This window comes from Vanessa tameamea, chromosome 5 (assembly GCF_037043105.1).
Source record: "Vanessa tameamea isolate UH-Manoa-2023 chromosome 5, ilVanTame1 primary haplotype, whole genome shotgun sequence".
Classification (NCBI taxonomy): domain Eukaryota; kingdom Metazoa; phylum Arthropoda; class Insecta; order Lepidoptera; family Nymphalidae; genus Vanessa; species Vanessa tameamea.
The window spans coordinates 5,344,423-5,365,130 of NC_087313.1; the positions used below are offsets into that span (position 1 = coordinate 5,344,423).

The 20,708-nt window shown below is 33.7% G+C and overlaps 1 protein-coding gene across 2 annotated transcripts in view; it reads right to left on the bottom strand.

Moving 5' to 3' along the window:
- Positions 1–20,143, bottom strand: part of Ctrip (circadian trip) — a 30,723-nt gene extending 10,580 nt beyond the window's left edge. Inside the window, exons 1-16 of one of the 2 annotated variants that reach the window (XM_026628825.2) lie at positions 19,781–20,143; positions 8,501–8,780; positions 5,858–6,807; positions 5,099–5,209; positions 4,814–4,905; positions 4,238–4,336; positions 3,597–3,702; positions 3,108–3,184; positions 2,901–2,997; positions 2,229–2,450; positions 1,931–2,121; positions 1,282–1,470; positions 1,053–1,201; positions 774–909; positions 495–659; positions 82–256 (exon numbers count right to left, since the gene is read on the bottom strand). In XM_026628825.2, coding sequence (XP_026484610.2) covers positions 82–256; positions 495–659; positions 774–909; positions 1,053–1,201; positions 1,282–1,470; positions 1,931–2,121; positions 2,229–2,450; positions 2,901–2,997; positions 3,108–3,184; positions 3,597–3,702; positions 4,238–4,336; positions 4,814–4,905; positions 5,099–5,209; positions 5,858–6,807; positions 8,501–8,559 — 2,818 coding nt within the window. In that variant the 5' untranslated portion in view covers positions 8,560–8,780; positions 19,781–20,143. Of the gene's footprint in view, positions 1–81; positions 257–494; positions 660–773; positions 910–1,052; positions 1,202–1,281; positions 1,471–1,930; positions 2,122–2,228; positions 2,451–2,900; positions 2,998–3,107; positions 3,185–3,596; positions 3,703–4,237; positions 4,337–4,813; positions 4,906–5,098; positions 5,210–5,857; positions 6,808–8,500; positions 8,781–8,857; positions 9,075–19,780 lie in introns of those variants that run through there. The other variant, XM_026628826.2, reaches the window with a different exon arrangement.
- Positions 20,144–20,708: the final 565 nt, after the last annotated feature.

Genomic DNA, 20,708 nt, shown 5'->3' on the forward strand with positions numbered 1-20,708 from the left:
TAAACCATTAAACAAATTATGTTCACCTCTACGTGTCCTAATTTGAGTGTTATTTTGAAATAATATATACTAATTAGTTACCCCTGTCGTCTCTCCACTGCCACTGAGCTGAACGGTCGGTGGGCGCGGACCAGGGTCGGTCGAGGTGCGCATCCACCGCGAATATGCCGTCGGTGGGAAGCCGAGGCATTAGTTCGCCGATTAGACAAGTGATCTCGTAAAGTTCTTGAGGAAGACGTGGTAACAATTCCACTTGCTGAAAGATTTGTTGTCATTGGTTTATTATTTATTTTCAAATTAATGTATCTTTTGGATTTTTTTTTAAAAAAGTAGATAAATTATTTTAGCTACGTGAAATACCCTCACTTCTTTTATCAATAATTAAATTACCACATTAGAATGTATGATTATAATATCTCGACTTTAACTAATTATCATTTGGACATGGCTGACAGTCTAACATAAGAAGTTCTACGACAAATTTAATTTATCACCTCCTGGTGCAGAGTGGAGCCGGTGAGCAGACACAGGAGCGTGTCGGCGATCGAGCGCTGGTGCAGCGCCAGCGCGAGCTGCGGGCACGCCGCGCACATCACCCACAGCAGCCGCAGTACGGTGATGAACGTGCCGCCCGAAATCAACGGTGGCTGCACTACCAGCTGATCACAAACGATTACAATTTGAAAAAGCTTCGTCTCGGTTTTTTTTTTCATTAAAACACATAATTTCATCTGAACTGAAAACTATTACCATGAGTTAAGTAATGGACTTACGAGTTGTTGTAAATTCGTAAGTAATTCCGGAGTGGCAATCTCCTGCAGCCTAGCAGGGTCATGCTGAAAGCTGTCTACTAGACGCGAGAAGGCGAGGCACACGCATTCCACTGACTTTTTGTCTTGAATTGTAAGTCTGGAAGCAAATTAATAATATATACATATAATTTTTTATTTAGAACTACAATTACTTCCTTGGAAGGTAACAATCCAAATGCATATTTTTTGTACAAAATTTAAACAGAAAAATAATTGAAGTCAATAATGAAATCAGCTTACCTATTAGCAAGTAATTGCAGAGAGTCCCTAACGAGATGGAACTCATCTGGTGTGAGATTCTGACAGCAGTTGGCCGTAATCGAGAGTGCTGCACGTTGAGCATTTATCGAGAAAAAGTCTAGATAAGTCAAGCAGGCGGACACACCTCTCTGTCAAAAAGATATGTTAATGTTTAGTACAAAAATAATACCGTGACACTGTCCCTGTATTTAAAGACAAAGACACCCACCGCTTGCAATATAGCCTTGGAGTGCCTGCGAGATAGCATATCGAGCGCCGTGAGACTCTGCTCGGCGACGTCCATGCAGGTGATGGCCTGCAGCTTGTCGAGGAAGGCGGGCACCGCCAGCGCCACGGCGCCGCTGCTGCGCGGCAACGCCTCCAGCATATACGTGAGCGCACGACACGCGTGGTTCATCTGTGAGCGATGTGTGAATAGTTTAGTATATATCATTTTAGTAGTTTTTCTATGTATTTTTTAAATATTTAATAGCATTAAATTTCTTTAGTTTGATGTTTTTACATTTAAATACAATCAATTGTGCTTGATAATTTGCACATAATCCACAGCAATAGTTAAAAGCATCCACTACATTGGGACATTTTACATTGACTTATCGTTTTTTATAAAATCTATTTTTAAAATTGTATGTATATAATAGCAGTACAGCTAGTACTGCTATTATATACATACAATACGAATGAATATAGCAACAAAGAATATAATCAATAACACTATATATCTCAACACAAGGTCTTGTAAATCAACTTTTTGAGTAATCTTCTTGTAGTACTGTTTATTTATAAAGTAGCTAAAATATTAAATATTAAGTACGACTAATCCTAATTAGATATTCATAATTTCATCAAATGTTCACCATATCGAAGTTGTGTTCCGCGGCCAACAAGTTGACGAGCGCGGGCACCACCTGCCGCACCGGGAAACCGGCCAGCGTATCTTCATTACCCATCACCAACAGCTGGCACATTTCTATTACGGCCTGCAGCTGCTGGCCCTCGTCCCCAGTAGCCTGCAAGCCGGCTAGAAGCTGTGCGGCTTTGGAAGCGGCTGTATAACATAAATAATGTCATCACCATAAAGTCATTATTATAAATATTTAAATAACTTAATTATCAGTGCTAATATTTAGTGCGTCATGATAAATAAAACCGGACCTGAGTTGGCAGTGACGGTTCTGTGGAGTAGGTGCTGCATGCGCGGGCCGAGCGCGCCCAGCAGGTGCGGCGGCAGGCCGCGCGCCTCCAGCAGCGCCTGCAGGCGGCCCACCTCGCCCTCCTCGGACGAGGACTCCTCGGCCGCCGCGCTGCCGCCCGCAGCCGCCGCGGCCCCGGCGATCCCCGCACCTCCCGCCGCACACTCCTCCGCCGATGACGAAGCTTCAAAAGTGACGATTATTAATACAAATTATGTATGAGCTCGTAAAAATCACTGGCTGGCCCGTCTTTATTTGTGTTTGGCGCAGTGTGCAAGCTACATGAAAAAATGATTTGGCAGAATTGCTTGCCACGCTTCCGCTGGGGGGGGGTAACTCCTTTACACCATGATGGCTGAGGCTTTTGTGTATTATCGATGAACGGATGCATTTAACAAAATTAACTTCTTAGTTGGCCTATATAATACCCACCGGTTTACAAACCGGTACACAACGAACTCGTAAATCGTTATTAAAAAATAGGTATTGAGTCTTGGTAGGTCTTGTGACTTTAGGTCGGCCAATCATAAAAAGAACAATTTTCAGGTAGACCATAGAGTTCAATTGCACTACTAATAGTTGTGGAAGAAAAAAGACAATAAAGCACATATTTTTATTTATTAAGGATATTTACCTTTGCCCTTAGGCTTCGCATCATTAGACGCGTTGTCAGGCATCGAAGCGGCGGAAGCTGGCACCGGAGGGGTAGACGATGTGGATGCAACGGCACCCTACACGCATATAACATACATTGATATTATAAAAAGTACTAACCATAAGCAAAGTTACGATTTGTTTTCCGTAATCATATTATTATTTCGATAACACAATGTATACATACCGTGGTTAAAGGTTGTGGATGAGAGCGGCTGGATGCGCCACCGGTACTAGCACACGAACCCAGGCTGCCTTTGCCTGCTGTTTTATAAAAGGAATTTATACGTTATTCAATCAATTTCAAGATTTTTTGACGAAAATCTATATTAATAAATGACGAAACTTTTTTTTTATTCTAACTGTTAATCTATCAACACAACATAAATAAAACTTTGCCATACATACATACATACCATAAAAATGTAACCTATGTCATTGCACCAAGTTCAAGCTTGCAGCTTTCATATTAAATTTTATCAAAATCGGTTCAGTGGTTTAGCCATAAAAGATCGACAAACAGACAGAGTTACTTTCGCATTTATAATATTAGTATGGATATTTGAACCCAGTCAGAATAATGTATTTCACTTTAGCGAAAGAAACATAAAACATCGAGCATATAGCGAAAGCAGAACATCAAAAATATGACCATTCGCATGTAGTATCGACCGACCTCGCTTGTCTCGTCGCGTGGAGGGCGTGTGCGGCTGCGGCATGTCGCGCGCCCGCGCCCGCCGCGCGCCGCCCGCGCTGCTGCCCGCCTCCTCGCCCGCGCCCGACTGCACACACACCACGCACGGTCACACACTCGCTCGCCACACAGCGGGATCGAGCTGTGGACTTTGCTTTGCATACTCTTGTATTAAACAATTACTTTGTATAATATTTGTCTAGGATAATAATTAGAAATTATGAGTCTCAAATTAGTAGCAGTTGAATCTAATAATCGACATATTTTTCACGTTTGTCACACAAGTGCATGTTATTTTTTATATTTTCTATTTAAAAAACAATATCTTACAAATTATTTGTATATATTATTTGTATATATATGTTTGTTTATATAGTTAATAAATCTAGAAAACTTTGTATTCAATAATATTATATTTCAAAATAGTAATTTCTTAACTACAACATTCTATTAAGTATTTGCAACATTCTATTAAGTATTTGCAACATTATAAATCCAAATGCTATCTGCATCTTATTGTTAAAAAAAATATATATTTGCATGTGAAAATAAACATTATTACATCTAAAACATGTGCTAATAAGAGTGTATTCTTCTATTTCGACATGTAATAAATATGGTACCTGTCTCTTAGATGCAGTATCCTGTCTCTGACGCTGAGAAGTACTGGCCCCCCTCGTCAAGCAAGCACCCAGGGTCGCACCCGTTGCAGCAGCGATACTCTGTAAACAAAGAGCAATGTAGTCATATTTATTTGCCTAAACATATAAAAAAATTATTTACATTTTCATTAATTAATCATTTTTGTATTCAAAAGTTTTGAGTTAACAATATTGACTGAATCAAAAAAAAATAAACCAATACTTTTGAAAATATATAAAAACCTCCAAATGGCTGGTTTACATTGCAGGCTATGCTTACATTAACAATGTTTACGTCCGTGAATGCGTGTGTACTGCAAATACACACGCATTCACATACCATAACTATTACCATAAAATTTACAAATAAATTGAACCCTGGCTGGCCTGCCTCACCGATTTTAGCCATCAGCGTCAGGGGTGTCTGCCACTTAGCATTTAACAATGGGCAGTAGTATCATTACTATGCAGCCACATCAGCAGATTGAATGTAAAGATATTGAATATGAAAACCCACTACTGATTTTGCATGGCATTAAGTATAAAAACAAGACATACCCTTCTTGCGTTAGTTTGACGTAAGTATGGAAGATCACGGGGAACTATTAATAGTTTGCTGTCAGAATGGTGGTCTTTAGACGAGCTAGCTTCTGTGGACAAGATTAATTTTATTAACAAAAAATATTAGGAATTAGTTACCTACATAATTAATTAGTTAATAACATCTTTACATAATATTCAGTCTTGTTTAACGAATATTTAGTTAAACCCCGATTTGACTCGATCTGTCATTATTGATTTGACAATCAAAAGAGGAAGACACATGTTTTAACCTATCCTTACCTTGTAAATCCCTGAATGGTGGTGGAGTGGTGGTCCTTCCTCTGAAATCTGCGAAGCTCTTACGTTCTGCTGCTGTCTGCGTGTGCACCACGTCGCTCGTTGACGGACTCGCTATAATAATACACAATTATTATTTACATTATCTACAATAATGGGTGCACTTGATGGATGATAAGAATGTCTGATAAGCCACTTAGCAAGCTTCAATTTTAATGTATCAAAATGCTTGTGTGTTTGAGTGTGTGTGTATTCGGCAATGTGTGTTAACTGCCTCGTTGGTCTGGTGGCTAACTTATACGACCGCATATAACGACGACCCTGGTTCTTATCTCAGATCGGACCAGTAAAAATTATATGGTAACTATTTTTTGTAAAGGAAGTCTTAATAACAGTACGTAATGATTTAGTCATAAAACCTTTGATCCTATGCCTAATCTTTTTCCAGTCATGTCGTATAGCTGTTACATTGACAAGTCCGTCTTAACGGTCTTAACTTTTGGACCATCAATGAGAGTTTAAGAGACATTAAATTTTTTTAAGGAGGCCAGGTTGGTTAGATCGCCAACACTCCCTGCACCCTTGTTGTGCTTAAGACGGAGCTGCACTTTGAATATCAAAATGAGTGAATCGAAATTGCAATGATACGTTTCGTCGATGCTCGGTATTAAAAAAAATCGAAATTCGAGTATTATGAGTAAAATAGAAAATAAATATTGTATTAGGAAACGAAAGAAACGTGTAAAGTGAATCTATTATTACCTGTATTATCACTAATAACAGTAGAGGTTGGTGGTCCAAGATCGCGATTGTGCCGATTACGTAGCCGGTAAGTGCAGGAAGCTTGTGCAGAAAATGCTTCTCCTTTTTCAAGTTCGTAGTCGGGGGTTCGACTGTCAGTAGCGTCGCTTTTATTGGTCTCCGCAAGCTCCTTGTGCGAGTCTATTTTAAATTTCTTTCTGCACTCCTCTAAGTCAACAAAGCAATTGCTTTTTCTGTGTGACAACGAACGATGTGACGAACGTTTCCTCTTTTTCCCCTTTCTACGGTTCGCTGTAGGACTGTAAACGGAGTAGTCAGAATCGAGTAGCTCTGTGATAGTCGAGGAGCTGAAAGGCGAATACGCGTAGTCCCTTTCGTCTAGAGGAAGTAAACCTCCCTCTGTCTGATTCAGTAGTGGTTGCTGAGTCGGAGCCTCTACAGGGCTTTGATTTGATGTGTTGCGCGTAACCGAGTTTGCTTTTAAATTGTTCGGGACCAGTTCACTAACACTCTCACCCGATTTAAGTGCAGTACGAGAACGTGTGCAATACGCGACACACTCGTCTTTCGTGTTGCTATTTGATGTGTTATGACTTTTCTGTTTTTTCCTGTCATGCGACGACGTCCGTCCGCGTTTGGGTGGACTGCTTGAAAGCTTAGATGTGTCTCCGTGTTTGTAATCTGTGGTATCGTAACGAGTTTCGTAAACGTCTGTTCCGTAGGACCAGCGTTCAGAGAGAGAATAGTCTGAACGCGGTAATGTATTAACGAGGCGTGAACTTCTGCGAAGTTCAACTTGCGTCCGCGGCTCGGCGTCGAAGTTACGGCCAGAAGAATGTCGGCTGGTGCGTGGTAAAGGCGATGTCACGTTACGTCTGCTCCGACGACTGCGGCTTGCTTTACGCACTTGACGCAACCACCGACCGCCCACCACCCTGCTAGGAGAAGACCTGAACCAGACGTATAATGATTAAACATAAACAATTTCAAAATTGTTTAGTTATAACACAATATTTGTCATCTGTAATTTAATTCTATTGTGTTTACATATCTTTAGTTGATACCTGGTCATTTCAAACTGCCTAATGCATAATTATTGTTAATCATTCCACTTATCATTAACTAATAGACAAAACATTAGTATGATATTCGTATCATTAGAATATCATATTTTCATTATAAATATAATTATTTGTAAGCAAACAATAATTTACATTGATAGTCTAATTATTATTGTTAAATACTATTAATAATAACTTTGCTTTGGAATAAATAAAATTAAGAAATATGAAAATAATGTAATAATATTAATTTGATTGATAGAACAAAATGCATGCATAGAGCCAAAATATGGGCCAAGGCATGTCTTTTTAAATGTTGGTCTCCTGCTGAGAAATGATTAATTATTTAACTATGATGAATCTTAAAAATATTATCATTGAATGATATATGAGCTTATGAGTAATCCTATCAAGCTGATTTATTTAGTATTTTATGAATATAAAGACAGGTAAATGATCAAAACATATCAGAACTATTATCACCCATTTTAATGACACAAAAGGTAAACAGTTATGAGGTTTGTCAAATGTCATTGATTACACTAAGTTTACACATAATTATAACCTAAGGTTTAAAAATGTATATCTGGTATATACATTATATAAAATGTATAACTTCTTATTACATTCATCATCAACATTGTAAGTTAAAAGCAAAGTTACAGCTCATAAATGTACCACAGCTGGGCTAAGGCCGCCATTACTATTGAGGAGAATCAACATTGACATAAGGTTAAAATGTCAAAACTACAAAAAAATATATAAAAAAAGAGATTAATGACTCACATAACAAAATTAATATGCAAACAAAAGTATCTGTTGTATTTTGCTGTATGAATTTACAGTTTTGAACATAAAAATAAAAGTAGTCATCAGAAAAATCTGCTGTATCCACACCAACAGAACTTTTTAATTTTTTTTATTTTGCGAATTATGCTTATCTATACAATTAAAAAAATCAAGCAAAATGTGTAAATTTCAATGTATTTGTACAATCAACAGCTCAAACTTGCATCCTATGCAAATATCAGATAATTATCGACAAATTTAGATAATTTAGATCACATTTGGTATATTAAAATATCTTAATCAAACCAAAAACTATTCATACAAATACAAGCATTACACTTGCTTATGGATTATAAAAAATAAACCAATATTATATTATATTTATATTCAATAAATTCTTTGATATTATTAATATAAAAACATTCAATTAAATCTTTAAGCGATAATAGCACAATGGTTTATGGGCGACCTAGTGATGTAAAGTCACGGTTTCGATCCTGACCCCTTGGCCTTTTGCCCTCTCCACCTCTAACATAAGCTTTTATGAAGTAAATATAAATATTATTAATTCCTTATGTGGCATTGCTACTATTCCTTTATATAATAAAATAGAGAAAAAGAAAGTTTAAAATTAAGCTTTATACATATAGAGAGTGGTATGACTAATCATACTTCAATAATTATTTACAAAATGTTGAGTAACCAGAGACTGTGTATTATGTGAAATAAGCCCGCTCCCAGGCCACTGTACAATATTGAGTAAAGTGAAGCATGTCATTGTTAATGGAGTTACCTGCTGGACTCTCTCGTGAGTGCAGAGTGCGACGACGGTGTAATTTGTTGCTCGGCCATAGACGACGCTGGAAGACACGCGGCTGCTTGTGTGGGGCCTGCGGAGGCCGCCCGCGCCCGCTACCTATCCGGCACCATGCCCGGGCGAGCGCTATACCGCTGCCTCAGCATTCACCACCTTCAGCCGTATCACAAACACATCACCACAAAGCACTAGAGAACAGTCACACTCACTGGATCTTGCTCAATCTTTACACTACTGCTGTTCACTCTCGGCTTAACTGGAACAAAGATAAATGCATACTCAGCAACATGAATAACGCTGCGTTACATAAACATTTCAACAATTAATTAGTACCACTTGCTGCCACCCGAGCAGGCTTCTTATGTTACGAGTATTTGTGACGAGACCCTAATGAAAATATTTTGATTAACTGCATAAAACGTGCTTTTACGTAAATATCTGAAATATTTTAACACCACGTTTCATAGAAATTATCGTGATAGATGACACATCAAGGACAGCTACACTTTTCGACTTATTTTTCTACTTGCATACAGCTGGCTGCCTGTCAAAGAAATAAAATGTTGCCAGCATACCAAACTAAAATCCTACCATGAACAACTATTGATTTTCTATACAAACTAATTCACATTTTTAAAACCCTTCACTATCTAACAAATTATTCAATATTATTTAATGCACGATTTAAATTAATTCACTCTGTCAAAAAAATCGAATAAACAAGTGCTGCTTAGGAAATAGTGTTTTTTTTTTAATTTATTATATTATACATATCTATAATATATTTGCATATCTACTACTTCTTATTCAGTTTTTAATAAAATCATAATTAAATTTTAATCTTTAATTTAAAGTAATATTGAATTGTTTTTTTCTAAATTTAGTTTAAAATCGTAACACCGCATTAAACATATATTTTTTAGGTTATTAAATAACAATATGTCTTTTAAATCATTTATATTGAAATGATGAATACAGGTGAATATTTGGCTAAAATAAAAAAAAGGAACTACTAAATAAGTGCATGTTTATAGATGCTGGTAACATTTATTATAAATGGCAATGCCACTACCTTTGCCAACATGAAAATTATAACTAGAACAATAACAACATGTATAAAATACAATACATAAATGACGTAGTAGAAATATGTATCGACAATATGCATGTATATTAATAGAGGTAGATACTGTTTGCGGAATACATAGTTTTGAACACATACAACACCATTAATGATAAGAATATATTTTTTTTGCGATATAATAATTAATAGGTAAGTAAATAACGTACAAAGCATTACGTAGATTTTTTCATAGTGATTGTAACCTAAATTACAGATAGGAAAATCAATTTTAAAATTTTAATGCCTAAAGATTACTCATTTATTTAAATATATATTAATTATGCTCAAACCGAAAGAAATTAAGAAGTCATTTTATACTACTTATTCGTGTTCGACCTCCTAACCGAAATCTCCATAAACCTTCGCTTATCGCTAAGTCATAATACATGTTAATTTCGGTGTAATACCTACAATGCTATGAAATAAATAGTTAGGTTATGGGTGAATTGAGAGTTCTGCATACATTTGGAAATAGTGAGTGCCTATATTAGGTACCTACTTAGTTACCTACTTACTTACATGAGTGTGTTACATGCATAAACTATGTGATACATGTTTACATTGCGTTTCGTGAGAGGTGGAGCAAAGAGCCACTGGCGATGGTTACTGACTGACTGACCGCACCACAGCAACACAACAAGCCTGCACGTTTTAGGTTTTTTGCTAACGCGGACGATTAAAACGGGACGTACTAGACCAAGAAACTAGTAGTACTTAACAGTGACATTTAAGAAACTTGCGTAACAATATTAAGCCAATGTAAATTCTAATATATCAAGTTTGTATGTACTTATGAAAGTTTGTGTTTGGTTGAATTCAGTCACGTCAAATCTATTGAACATAAAAAAATAAAATACATGGTACGTAGGCAGAGTATGCAATAACAAAGGTTATTTTTTTGTGAAACAAAATATGTATTATGTTTGAGAATGTAACTGAGCCTGTTGATTACTATATTTAATATAAAAAGAAAATCATAAAGGCACGGACGCAAGTCTGCAGAGAATATATAACTGATATCAGTAAAAAATATTAGTCAAATGACAACTACGCGACACATAAACGAATGTTTATCAAATTTTTTTCTATACATTACAGCAATATTACTATCTTAGCAAACATTTAACATCTAATTACAATCGATCAACGGTATCAAAGAAGCTAGCAGAACAACTTCAACCAGTTTAAAATAAACTCGCTTGCTCGAGTCGATCTTGGGTCGATAGCAGCACGAAAAATAAACCAGAATTATAAACAGTCGAATGCAGGTAGGTAGGCCATCGTACGTCTCGGCTTTTGTTATCCGTGAAAAACAGGTAGTTATAGAATAAATGGATAAGAAATGGGGTTTCCGAACATGACGTACACAAGAGTATTGAATCAGTTCGATTTAACGAACGACAAGGAATTAAAATAACGAATTCACTGATTCATTGTTATTGCTGCGTGACGTGACCGTTTTCAAAGAATCGTTGTAAAAAGTAAGCGACTTAATTGTTTAACCGATATAAAAAAAGTGGTTGTATGTTCGTTTCATTTTCACAGTACGTATTTTTAATGGCATTGTCTCGTTTTTAATGTTGGTCAGTTAAATGTATGATTCTTAATCAGAGCAGCTGTTCGTCACGACTCCATACCGTTTATACTTATCCAGGTTTCAGGCTACCTCTATGTTAAATTTTATTACGATCGATTCAGTGGTTTAGTAATTTTAGTGTAACTGAAAGATATAGTTACTTTTGTAATATTGATTATAGCTGAGATTATATACTGATTTCAAATTCAATAGATACGTGAACATCGAAACAACCTACCATTTTTTAAATTATAATTATGCAAAAATTCAATATCTTATATTTTTATTTTTCGAAAGGTACAAAAAAGGATGATTTTTCAAGTAAATAAAAAATTGCTTATTTTACAAGCGGTACTAGTGCAAATAAAATGATGTACATGTTTTATCTATTTTATAATATAACTTGAAATTTTTAAATTTTGTTTAACTCTTAAACGTAATGCTATACATATATACGCTACGGAATGTAGACTCCACCGAGAAGTAGAACACAAACGATGACTATACAAACTAAATATAATATATTATATTACATAACAATCAATACAATATTTAAATAAAAATTTAATACAATTATTGATTTAGAATATTAAAACGAAAGTGAAAACGGGAATTGCAGACATTAAAGCGCTAATTATTATCTTTATATTTGAATTCATCGAGTAAGCTTTGGAAAGTAAAACGTTATAGGAATAAATTAATATACGGTATACACTGGGTATTTTGAGATGGTTGGGGCTGCACCCCAAGGCCGATGGTCGACAACCTGACTGAGCTGCAGACAGGACTGAACCCCGCTTACCTCGAGATAAAATATTATCCCTGACACCGTCACTAAGCGTTACACAAAACGATTTTGAATTCAAAATTGTTATATTATCGTTCTGTTTTATGTCGTTACATATCCTTATTATGTTTAAAAGACAGTCTGTTTTTATACATGGACATGCATTTGAAAAAAAAAAAAAGAAAAAGTCATTGAACATGGCAGAAGTAAGCTTTAAAAAGCGTCAGAAACGTTATTTGAAACGTTGCAGGCGACAACGACCTCGAAATGTTACCCTCGCCAAAGAAGATTTCAATACAATTTGTAATTAAAATATTTATGTATTATATGCTATTGAATCGTTACTTGTACTTATAAAGTTCATAAGCAAATTTGCATTATTGTCAGACTGCCGGTGTCATCTTATCAAATACTCGTTATGTCTAAATTGATGCTTTAGTCTGGACGTTTCGGTCACTGTTATATATTAAACGTACAATAGATAGCGTTATTCCCCACCAAATATGATACTCGTTCGACTCTATAGGGCACAAGTCAGATGGAAATCACTTCGTGTGAATATTTATGAGTATAACCTGGAACTGGGACTAGTAATATGGTCAGAATAATAACGCGATTGCATTCAAATATTTTCAATGCATTCGAATCACATTAATGATAAGTATTCGAGTGTAGTATTCGCAAAATTCATGGAAAATTTACTTTACTTTACTTCGATTGAGAAAAATTGTCGGGGGTGGCATATTCTTTGAGTTGTGTCACAAAATTATATGCTTTCCAAACTCATACAAAGGAAAAGTGCACGTCTAGGATTGGATCTAATTTTGTGCACGCAGTAATTGTCCAATGATTTCGTATTCAATGCTTTTAAACGCTGTCCTAGATTGTTAAGGATTTGTTAATATTTGCTCCCCAGTAATAGGTTTGCGGTAAGGCTTGCGGTCGTTGCTATATTATAGTTGTCTTTCCTGGTTAATATTCGAGATGCACAATTCCAGTCTTTAACTAGCACTGCTATGTATGCATCGGTTTACCTCCACTCCTTAAACAGTTACGTCGGTGGTTAAGCATGTGCTGTTATAGATGGTGATTCGCCTTTACACTATAAATAGATATCGTTAACGCTACCATTAAAAAGGTATTTTTTAAATTTTAATATCGATTTCATAGATGACATTCGGAAATATGAAGTGTTCTACTCAACAATGGACCGAAGGGAGACCGAGAATGTAACAAAATCAATCTGTATTTCACACGAGTGCAGCAAGGGGGAGTCAACGACCGGCCCAGTGCAGCGCCCGCGCCCCCGCCGACATCGAAACACACGCGACTACGGATCCCTACAGGTTCAACGAACTCTCAATCGACCCTTCCATTTAACAACTGCAAATAATAATAAAAAGCAAAAACCAACTAAAAATTTCCCCTTAGTTAATTTATATCAAACGCTATACTTCCATCTGGAAGATAATAATATTATTGTTTAGTTTCGCTATCAGAAAAGACTCGAACAAAATCGACGCACACTACTTCAGTCACTATTTATTTACATTTATATGATAAAACTATTTTCGTTTTGCTACATTATAATTACATACCCTGAAAATTCTTATTAGTGGAACTCTATGAACGCGTGTTATTGCGACTTGATTCGTATATGCCATAGGTATAAGCGAATACGCTTTATTATAAGAAACAAAACGGTGCTGTTCGTTGTCAAGTGCTCTATAAACCAGTTTCCTCCTAGTCTTACCGCTGGCAAGGTCGCGCTGCACAAACAACATGCAACGCCGTATTTATACCTACTGCGTGTCACATACACTAAAAAATACAGCAATGTATAATATATTCTATTATGTTTCTGTTTAACGATTTGTTTTGCTTTTGATAGAGGAAGTGAATTTTGTCGACCGTCTTACATATGCGACTGAAATAGCGTTCTCTGATTCGTGTTCCGTGGAATCGGTTGGTGTATAATACTACTACGTTCACATAGTTCGATTTTTTCGTTCGTTCGATTGGAACTCCTGAATCGGAAGTGATTTGAGACGATTTTCAATCAAAATTCGATTCCATACTTAGCCTTTTATCTTTTGTTGTTATTCTATTTTTTCTTATCCTGGCTTAATGGGTGTCGCTGCTTAATTATCTCTTAAGAAATATTTAAAACAAAACATTCCAAACTACTAAAGTTTGACACAATGTTATGACAATTATAGCATTCGTTTTTTTACGCCCATAAACAATTGTTATTACTTATATGTTAAACACATATCGGTATTAAGCTGTCTTATAAAATTATAATGTTGTAATTTATTTAAAAACTGAATATTTTATTGCGTAATATATACGAAGGTGACCCAAATCTCGGTTAAAGATATACTTTGAGACTTGTAGAACAAAGAACGTAAGAAACAAAGTACTAGCAAAACTGAGAGCATTGGGGTGGCTCTTATCTTTTAAGTTGATATATGAATACTTGTAGCGGTTATATCGTAGTTGACGCTGCAATGTAACGAAGTAGGAACTGGAATTGTACAGATAACTATAAATAGAACTAAATAGTGATAGAATTAAGACTAACTACGTAATGATAGAAGTAAAAAGGGTTGCAGTCTACAGATACCACATACCAAGTGTGTGTGTGTGTGCGTAAACAAAACAAATCTTGTAGTTATTTTTTAAAGTAATTGCTCCTTATTTCTACTTCATTTTACTTACCTAAACATCTTTTCTTAACTAAAATCACTACCACAATATTATAGAGCAATAATATTGTATAATATTGTATGTACGAATAATTAAATATTTTGAAACTCGCGAAAATTAAAATCAGTTTTGATAAATACAAATAAATTAAAGAAATAAAACAATACACGAACCAAAAATTATACTAAGATACCGTTGATCACCGTAACAAAAATAACGGGGAGTTTAAAAAGCCTTGAACTATAGCGAATGGCGAAGAAATAATCGAAAAGCTCAGCTTTGTTGGTGAACGGAGAAAGCTATGGTGTCGTAACGCGCCGACATGGAGCCAAAGGTTTCGTGACAGCTGGTTGTGCCGTTTGCTCAACCGAGTGCTCCGCGCACAATGCTATCTCGCACCACAGAATAAAAACCAATCCAAAAAAGACATTTTATCTTGTATTATAGAATCAAAATCTAATACCGAATATATTTTATTTGTTATTACATATGATATTAGTATAGCATTTTGCCGAAATAAACCCTTTTTTCTTCAATATATATTTATTTTTTGAGAATAGTAGCACCCCTCAAATTATATGAGGTTTAATAATCTCCTTTTATAATAAAAAAATTAAAAAGTTACGTCCTTACGTTCTTATTACTTATATATTTCCATTAGATACGTGTAATCTTTAAGGCGTGAATAATTCAGTTCAAGTCTAGGGTCGTAACACAATGTGCGTAAGTAGGCCAATATTGGTTTGAAATCGTTCATAGATTATAATCGCTCAACTTCGTGTATAAGAATAACTCTGTGATCATTTTGTATTTGCAATTAATTTAATTTGAACAATTAATTTAAACATCATTGCTTTATATGTATAGTAAATATTGTAAAATAATTTAGGCATTCAAATTATATATTTAAATACAGCTTGGAATATTTTAAGTATTAAAACATGTAACTTTATCGTTTCAATGGTTCACTACTCCAATTTCCATAACGGTAGATGTTGGACGTTGGTAAACTTGAAAATTACATAAATAAAAAGGTACGTTACGTACATTGATGACTGGTTGCATATTATCGAACATTAAAACATTAACTTTTCGTTGAAATTTCAGTTAATATACCTTAGTCATTATAAATTGCGAAAGTGTGTTTGTTGTTGCGTCTTCTTTCACGCAGCGGCGGAGAGACCGATCAAAATGATTTTTTGCATAGAGATAGTTTATGGACCGGAGATTGATATATGCTACTTTTTATTCTGGAAAAATGCACGAACGCGCATCTGCGGGTACGAATTAGTAAAACAATAATGTGAATATGTGGGTGCATACGTTTTACATTTAAATATAGGCGATTCAACAACAGATACGAGCTCAAATATAACGTGTAACACATTTTCGTCGAGATAAGATAAATATCATCTGCAGAAGCGGAATGTTATATTTACGTCTATATATGCGTTCAATATTCAGCAATATTGGTGGGGGACAGGTGATGGCCTATTTCTGTCGAGTGTCAAATTACCAAACATATAGTTGGAACATCACCCTATATCGACCGAGACAGTGATATCGAGACAATTACTTATTCACACTAGAGTTATGATCCCGATGAACAATATTGTTCTCGACTTGCGAAATTAGGTATTTAATTTATGCAATAATATATCATAATTATGCATTTTCCTTTACGTTATTTGGTATGACGTGAATTAAAAATATTATTTCATATTATAATTATTATATTATCAATCGCTTTAAATACTAATAAGTATTTGGAAATACCTATTTATGTGACTTTCATTTTATATACCCATTTGAGTCAACTCGCTATCAAAACCTTTTTACAACGTAGCGAAAGTTTTAGACTTATATAATAATAAAATACTATTGTGTGATATAGAGGTGATATTGAAGGGATATGAAACCAGCAACAATAAACGAACGGACACGTGATAAAATCGAAATAATAATTAAGTTTTCATATTCACACTGTAAACGTCTAAATAACACAATCATTATTTATAGCCTAACCAATGGGAGGATCTATATTTGTATACGGTATATTTCTGTCTCAGCCATATTTAAAATCACGATTTGAATTAATCACACGACTAGACGTGACTGAATCAACAATGCCGTAAGCAATGGAACAGCAATCGAATTTAGTTGCTATTGAGTTGTTTTAATCGGGTGATATAAACAAAACATGCTAATTAAGGTCCATTATGGCAAATATTGCAGTATATTTTACTGTTGCAATCGTTCACCGGTATACGAATTGACTAGTGGAAGTCGTAGGCTCGATCCTACACTTTAGCTCATTTCGCAGCACAAGTACATAGCATTGCTGAAAAGGAAATAAGCATAGCTATTTGCACTTGCTTTATAAGTATATAAATATTTTTTACAATATTTTTTAAGGGCAAAATTTGTGGCCGTTTTGTCGACAATGTATTGTAGATGTTTATGTTTGATATTTAAAATAATATAATAGTAATTCAACACCTGGAGGTTACCTGATAGGACCTTTACCTGAGGCCCGCGGAGCCTTTTTTACAGAACATGATATTTGAGAAAGTCTGTTTTGAACGTAGTCAGGTATCTATCTACCTAGCCAGGTGCTTATGTTGAAGATATCAATGTTGGCGCATTCGAATTTTAATGTTTTTTGTTAAAAACATCATACATAACATAAATATTTACAAACAAGTTTTTTTTTATTAATAATAAATGCTCGTAGAGATGATTACGAGAGGCGCAGAGCCGGGCCCAGCCGAGACCCGATCGATACTGGCGCCGTGATACCCTGCCGTCGTACCCCGCACAAATTAAATATGTCACTTTGCTACTCTATAATATGTATTATTTTAAACAAAAAAAATTAAGTTCCGTTCTTCTTAATTCATGCAATTACATTTTATTATTAAGGTCAAACTATGTGACGAAAATTCATATGACATACAGTCATCAAAAACCACATAAATTAGAAACAAATAAAAACAGTTTAAAAACAAATACAATTAAAATAACTAAATCATTATAAGTACACAATGGTATGTTTCTAAAATAGGAAACTTAACCCCATGCTTAAGCAAGACAAATAGCCCTGATTTAGACTATGGAAATTTATGTGACAAATTTAATCCATACATAACAAAATCAAAATATATGGATTAATAACCAGAGACTATTTTAATAATAAAATAACTATTGATAGATACTTACTAGAATTTATTGAATCATATTTAAGGAAAGTCAATGTTTTTATATAAGAACTATTTATTTAAGTTTTCAGTGTTATTATGCCTATCTAGTATGAAAATAATCACAACCTAGATTATGATAAAATATACTAACAACTGCATATAAGAATAAGGATGCCAACTCAAAAAAAAAAAAAAACAAGATAAAACTGGAGGATACATAGCACTAAGTATGGATTTAATATAACGACACAGTAGAGGTCATTTTTGTTAAGAGTTACAAAATAATAAAATTATTTTTATCGAGTATTAAGTAACTTGAACAAAGAAAAACTGATTTAATATGAATCATAATTATTAGCTTTTTCTTTATTACTCAAATAAAAAAAAAATTATTAATCTACATCTGTAAGGTTATACTAAATTAATGTATTTAAGGTATAAACTAGACTGCTATAATGTAAGAGTATGATTTAAATAAAAATTTAGATTGTATGAGAAATAACTAATGAAATATAACTCGAGATATGCTAAAAACAAATATCAAAATAAATGTTGGAAAGGGAAAGGAATGATTGTTCCTATGAACTAGATCACTAAAAGATATATATAATAGATCGCAATTGATCAATTTCTGGTTTCCCCAAAATCAATAACATAATAAATATTGTCGCAGACACTTAAACATAATAATAAAAGATACTTTTTCATTTGTTAATGAAAAATATACATTAAATTCATCAAATATGCTCTATTCAAATCCAGTTTCATAGAAAATTGCTCAATTGTGAGTTCACTCACTAACTAAATTATCTATAATATTGCACTTATGAAATCACATGTATGGTTTCTTATGGTTTCGAATACATTATTTTAGCAAAATTATATATACTACTCTACACCAATATATCTTGACCATGTGGAGAACTGCTAGATCATTTTGTTCTATGAAATGCATGCACTAAGGTATATTGTGATGTACACAATCTACCAAAATGCATCACAACTATATTCTTAAAATAAAATCCAACAAACTAGACAAAAAAAATTAGAACAGGATGAATGCATGTGTGCTATAATGTCACAATTTATATTATAAAGAAAATTTAAGTAAATAAATTAGTGTTGTTTGAACTAAACTAAAGATTGTAGATTCAGAATCTGTAATCATTGGTACACAAACAATAATAATTAAGATATTCTATAAAAGCAAACTCGGCTCTTTGTTTAATACTTTCAAGGGAATTGCTCATCATATAGCAATCTTTGTTAAACAAAGAAATCATACTTAATAAGTTTAATTATTATAAACTGTAAATGTAACGAGACAAAGAAATATCTTTTAAGTAAAATGAAAAAAAAACAGGCCACATGTCCTAATTAAATTATAGATGATTAACTGAAAATCATGTATGTAATGTCTGTTTTATTTATAAAACAAAAATAAAAAATTTTACTCAAGATAAGTTACATTAAATAATTATTACTTTGATGAATACTAAAAAAATAATAATCCTCAAATGCTATTAAATTAATAGTATTTTTAAATACACTATTGTTTTTATGGATTTTTTTACAATACATACAAAGACTTGAAATAGTAATGCCAGAAATCGGAGAACAAAAGATTTGAGTCTTGTTAAATTTTAAACAAAATGGAAGGTGTCAGGTAGATGAATAAAAATCACGAACATTTTTCTAATTAATAAACCATGCTGATTGTATTGAGTAGCCGATGTGCTCAACATTTTAACTAAATAGTTACATAAATAAGTATGTATTAACATCAAGGTTTAATTACAATGCATGGCCTTCATAAATCGCAGGGTAAAATCAACAAACGTTAGTTTCAATAAATCCTTACCTTGTTCTTTATCCGTTAATTTTATACAGGATTCGACACATAAAATGAAGCACAGTTCAATAGTTTAATTTATACACATCGCTTTCAAACTAAACTGCGACGTAATAAATTACTATAAACGTAGTATTGTCGTTTGGTTTGACAAAACCTTAAATCGATTATTTGCTCAACACTGTGTTAATTTCAGAATAAGTAACCAAACACATTCAGTTCACAAAATGACACCTTTTAAGATGAATGACACTGTTCAATTTTGATCCATAATGATTTTCACTGATTTTCAAACAATCAGAATAAAAACAGCTGGCCGACACCAACGCGTTTTTTTTCTTAATTCTACACAGACAAATGTTGCACACAACAACAGAAATCCAATCGTCGTAGTCTATATCAATTTAATATAACCGGTATCAACCATAAGGTTGTGATATATTACCGGTTTTGTAATTTTTCTTAATATTTTATCATACAACATATCACCTTGATACGTATTCTCTATTAAAATTGTTCTAACTTACTTAATATTGGATGTTACTGAATGATATTAATTATAACTTGCACAAATAATAATACGAAAGACAAATATATTGCAAATTTAATATAATTTTAAAATACATTATTATATATTATTAGTTCACAATTTTATTAACTTAAAACTATGAAAACTCTTATTATCTGATAATTCTAAGATTTCATGTAAAAGAGAAACATCAAAAAAATTAACAATATTAACGTCCTGACGAAAAATAATAATTAACTTTAAGTTTTAAAGGTTATACATTGATAGCAATCAATGCATAAATTCTCGATAATATTATCGAGAATGTATGTATTTAACATACATTCTCAACAGTTAATAATAAAAATCAAATTAGTAGAAGTATTAGTAGAATTATAACAAACCATTAGATGCCCAGGTTTTAAATAA